This window comes from Octopus sinensis, unplaced genomic scaffold (genome assembly GCF_006345805.1).
Source record: "Octopus sinensis unplaced genomic scaffold, ASM634580v1 Contig06203, whole genome shotgun sequence".
NCBI classification, from domain to species: Eukaryota; Metazoa; Mollusca; class Cephalopoda; order Octopoda; family Octopodidae; genus Octopus; species Octopus sinensis.
In genome coordinates this window covers 259-5,958 of record NW_021829016.1, presented here as the reverse complement: position 1 = coordinate 5,958, position 5,700 = coordinate 259, and the positions used below count along the sequence as shown (strand labels likewise).

Genomic DNA, 5,700 nt, shown 5'->3' with positions numbered 1-5,700 from the left:
TCTTTACGTTCTAAGTTCAAATTCCGCCGAGGTCAACTTTCCATTTCATCCTTTTGGGGTCGATAGAGTAAGTACCAGTGAAACACTGGGGTCGATATAATCGAATAGTACCCCACCTCCCAGTTCCAGGCCTTGTGCCTTTAGTAGAAAGGATCATCATCCTCATCATTGACATCATCATCAGGGCAGTGAGCTGGTAGAATCGGTAGCACGCCGGGCGAAATGATTTTCGTCCGTCTTCGTGTTCTGAGTTCAAATTCTGCCGCGGTTGACTTTGCTTTTTTATCCTTTAGGGTTCCATAAAATAAGATAAGGGGTTGGATGCAATCGTCTAGACCCCTTCCCCGAAAATTTCAAACTATTGCAGAAAGGATTACTATTGTCATTATTATTATTATTATTATATTATTATTATTATATGAAATACTATAAAGAGAACTTACCTTGTTTCGGTGTTGTGTCCGGCGCCAGTATTGCGTTCATTCCAAATTTAAGGAAAGGTGTTGTGACACCACCTCCTGCAGCCATGCTTCCAACTGAACCGGTCGGGCACGAGGGTGTTGTCCTGCCTGTCACCGGCTCTGCAGCGGCGGCAGCGGCAGCGTGCGCAGCCGCACAAGCGGCCGCCGCTGCAGCAGCGGCCACGGCTGATCGCGCCGCCGCCGCCGCACTCACTGCACCCGCCAGCGACGTCGTGTTGTTGTTGTTGTTGCTGTTGTTATGGGGATTATTGTGGTTGTTGTTGTTGTTGTTGAGATTGTTGTTGCTGTGATGGTTGTGGCTGTGGTGATGATTACCTCCGCCCACATTGCCTTCACAGTCGAAACTACCTGCGCCGTTGCTGCTGTTACAACCCATACTCCCGACCCCCTCACTACCACTCCCGTCGCCACTGCTCCCAACGCTATCACTACCACCACCACCACCACCGCCGCCGCCGCCGCCGCAAACTCCTACTATCCCCATCACACCCATACCATTAATATTACCATTACTAACACCACCACTACTGCCATTACTACTACTATTATTATTATTATTACTACTATTGTTATTATTACAGTTGCTACTATTACTACTACTACTACTACTACTACTACTGCTGCTACTACTGTTACTGCTGCTACTACTACTATTACTATTGCTACTGTTGCAGCCACCGTTGTTGTTGTTGTTGTTGTTGTTGTTGTTGTTACCCGGAATGTGTAGAGACAAAGTGGACAGCGAGGAACAGTTCGAAGACGGATTGACTGAGGACAATAATGACGACGATGACGGTGATGACGATGATAATGATGATGATGACGATGATAAGGATGATGACGACGGCGATGTTAGAGACAGCGATGATGATAGTGATGATGATGGCGACGAGGACGATAAGTGTGATGACGTATGGGAGGGGTGGTGTAGCGAAGGGGGTGTGTTCACTAAAGTCAATGACGTGTTACTGGTGTTGATGTTGTTGCTGAAGTTGTTGTGGTTGTTGTTGTTGTTGTTGTTAGTCGTGGTGGTGGTGGTGCAGGTGGTGTTGGCGGTGGCCGCTGCTGCTGCTGCGGCTGCCGCTGCTGCTGCCGCTGCTGCGGCGGAGGGAGAACAGGGGGAGGAGGAGGAGGAGGAGAGAGAGTTCGAGTTTGTTGTCATTGCGGCGGCACAACGGGAAATGAGGGGCGGGGTTCGATCTCGGAGCAGGTTCTCCACCAGGAACGACGTCGAAGCCGTGGTGACCGTGGGCGGCGGCGGCGGAGGAGGGGGCGGCGGCGGTGGCGGCGGAGGCGGCGGCGTGGCCAGCGCCATCGGGGAGACGCGGAACACACTCTGGTGGTAAATGGGCGAAGGAGCCAACACGTTGTTGAACATGTTTAGGGGTTGTCTCTTGGCTCTTGTAGATGTCGTTGTTGATCGGATGATTGAATGACTTGCGTCAGTGTTGTTGCTGTTGCTGTTGCTGTTTTGTGAGCCTTGAAGGTATCGTTTGATGTTGTTATCGTTGTTATCGTTGTCGTTATGGCAGATAGATTAAAAGTTGTGGTAGTTGCTCATTTTTGTTTTATTTTTTTTCTTCTTGTAATTATTATAATTCTTTGCAATAGTTTATTTTCTTACTTGTTGCTTTTGCTGCCATTGTAGTTATTGTAATCGGTGTAGGTTTGTTGTCGGTCATACATTGAAATAAAGAAAACGACGAAGCAGAACGGAGAATATTTGTGTATATGTATATAAAATATACATATACGTATAAGAGTAAAGATATTCAAATTATTATGCCGTTGTGAGGATAAGTTTCCGACGTTTCGGATAAATCCCTTCTTCGAGGTAGAGATAAAAATGCTGGTCCCTTTCAATATATTTTTTGAAATGAGACGCGTTGGTTTCATATATATATATATATATATATATATATATATATATATATATATCTATATATATAATATATATATATATATATAATATATATATATATATATATATATACACGTGTTAGAGCACGCAACAAATAAGAGAATTCTTTTTCACTTACTGGACCGACTTATCGTGTGTAAGAATTTTCAGTACCGTTAAAGATTAAGTGTTGCTATGTTCTTCAGTTCCGGAATCCGGTAAATATTGGCCTTGCAATGGCAAAAGTATATAGGTAGCAGGAATAATATTTGGGTGGTAGCAAATCATCGTTGTCTTTTTATTTTCTTCTTTTCTCCTTTTTGTTTTCTATGGAAATGTCTGTCGGTTTCTCATATCTTATAAATATTTAACCATTAATAGGAAGACGCGGTCTTGGAACCCATAAACATGGGTTCTTTCATTGAAATTTGGACGATATCAACTCAGTTGTCATGTCTGTCTTTTTGCCAGTATGTATGTATGTATGTGTTTATATGTGTGTATGTATTGTGTGTGTGTGTGTGTGTGTATGTGTGTGTGTGTAAATGTTATTCAGTTTGCATATTATTGCTCAATATTTTTGTACTTTGACTGCTATTTTTGTAGGAAGTTTCCTCTAAGATGAAGTTTTCTTTTGACATACATTTTTCCTTTTAGCAAACGTGTGTGTGTGTGTGTGTGCCAATCTGTCCGAGAGTGAGTTTTTCTTTTTCGTGTACGTGTGTTTGTATGTTTTACATATTACAGCGTCAGAGAAGAAAAAAATAAAGAAGAGGTGTATACACAACGGAGTGATAACAGGCTGGGTCGGTAACCTGCAAAATAAATGAATAAATAATAATCATAATAATTATAATGTTCTTTTCCCTAGGTATCGGGAAGGCACTCGGCAACAAATGAAAACAAAATTGAAAGAAGAAAAACAATAATAATAATAATGATAATTATAATAATAATGATAATAATAATAATAATAATAATAATAATAATAATAAAATAATAATAATAATAATATGAAGAACAAGAAGAAGAAGAGCAATAATAATAATCTTAATGAGGGTGACGATGATAATAGACAGGAAGAGGAAAAGTAATTGCGATCGAACTAATTACTATCTTTGATCCGTATCAACGTCATTACCTCATCTATGATGCATACATGCCTTCATTCATATATATATATATATATATATAATATATATATATATATATATATATATATATATATATATATATACATACATGCATACATACGTTCGTACGTTCGTACGTAGGTACGTACAAATTTGTGTGCGTATGTGAATGCATATATATATATACATATATGTATGTATTTGTATTTGGGAAAACAAAATACAGAGAAAAGGTAAAACAAGGAAGTGTTAACTATAAATTATATATATATATGTGTGTGTTGTGTGTGTACTTAGTCATATATCTGTATGTTTGTCTTTACACACACACACGCAGACATCACATAGCGTGGTGTATATAGGATGGCACTGATGTAGTTAGTATATCATACGAGGTATATAGAAATAACATGAATCTGTTGATATTAGCATGTTAATAAATAAATGTAAACAGACAAATAAAAACAAACAACATAATTTACGATTGAATAACATCAACAACAACAGCAGCAATAATAATAATAGTAATAATAATAATAATAATAATAATAACAACAATAATAATAACAATAATAATGATACTACTACTACTTACTACTACTACTACTACTACTACTACTACTACTACTAATAATAATAATAATAATAATAAAATAATAATAATAATAGTAATAATGATAATAATAACAACAATAACAACTAACACACATGTATGCGCATGTAATATGTAAAACTACAGTTCGATAAAATATCAGTGGTATTCGTTGAGTGAGTGTATATAATAAAAATGCTCGTCTATAATACACAAGTTCGAATGAGAGGAAAGATGTTACGGTCCGTTGTTACTTTTTCTTCGTGTGTTGTATGCATGTATGCGTGTGTACCCGAATGGATAGCCGGAAACAGTTAGTGAAGCAATTACGAAATATGTAAAATTGTGTTAAAGTGCAATTATTTATACAAGAGGTGTGCGTTCTACACACACAAACATATATATATATATTTATATACACACACGCATATGTTTGCGTGTTTGTGTTAGAGTGTGTGTTTATATTTTGCGAATCTGCGTGTGTACGTACTTCTAAATATGTTAATCGTATGTAATAGCCATTAATTATGTCTGCCTGCATACACACACACACACACACATACACACACACACACACAGACACAGACACATATACACACACACACAATTGTGTGGTGTGTGTGTGTGTATGTGTGTGTGTATGTGTGTGTGTGTGTGTGTGTGTGTTCATAGTTTAATCAATCTCTCTAATTTGCCGTTTTTTTTTTATCATTTGACTTTTCCGTAAATCTCTTCCGAAAGTAAATGAGCGATGAAATAAATATGTAATAAATACTGCAATCTATCTATCTATCTATCTATCTATCTATCTATCTATCTATCTATCTATCTAAACAGATGACACGAAATTCTGAAAACACACAGCGATCCTATATATTTGTATACATTAATATATCTACGCATAGGCAGTCGTGTTTCTACTACAACATATCAAATATACATACATATATCTCTTTTTCTAGGTCTGGAAATACATAACGTTGATCTGTATATTTGTCTCAATATATTTTTTTTCGGAAAAATATAACAAACAACTATAGTTTGTTGCGTTATGGTCTCACCTGAATAAAATCGATTCACCTTTCTTCCATTTGGCCGTGTCTTCAACTCGCTGCTTTATATGGAAAGCCACTAACAAAACTAAGCGACGCTGATTGGTCGAGCTGCATCAAATAGGCATCGGGGCTTCTTCGGGGGGTTTTTGTTGTTGTTTCTTGTGAAATTTGTAATATGACTGGCTGAGTGGCTGGCTGTTGATATTGGTGTTAATAATGGTAGTGGTAGCGGCGGCGGCGGTGGCGGCGGTGTTTGTGACCGTGTAAACGGTGGTGGTGGTGACGGTGGTATAGGGGCTGAATGTGGTGGTGGTTGTGGCGGTGTAATTGAATGCGATCGTGGCGGTGTTTGTAAAGGTGTTACTGATGGCAGTGGTGGTGGTGGTGGTTGAGAATGTGTAATTGGTGGTGGTGGTAGCGATAGTGGTACTAGTGTTGGTGGTGGTGGCGGTAGCAGTTATGGTGGGTCGAGGTGGTGGTTATGAAAAGGTAATTAATGACGGTAGAGGTGGTTGCGGTTGTGACGTGATGGTAGTAT

General features: G+C 38.7%; 1 protein-coding gene across 1 annotated transcript; it reads right to left on the bottom strand.

Annotated features, from left to right (window-relative positions):
* Positions 1-426: 426 nt before the first annotated feature.
* On the bottom strand, positions 427-5,393 carry LOC115227650 (uncharacterized protein DDB_G0271670-like). Its single transcript, XM_029798413.2, has 3 exons — positions 5,169-5,393; positions 2,477-3,197; positions 427-2,420 (listed from the first exon to the last, which is right to left on the bottom strand). The coding sequence occupies exon 3, from the start codon at positions 1,858-1,860 to the stop codon at positions 427-429; it is 1,434 nt and encodes a 477-aa protein (XP_029654273.2). The 5' UTR covers positions 1,861-2,420; positions 2,477-3,197; positions 5,169-5,393.
* Positions 5,394-5,700: the final 307 nt, after the last annotated feature.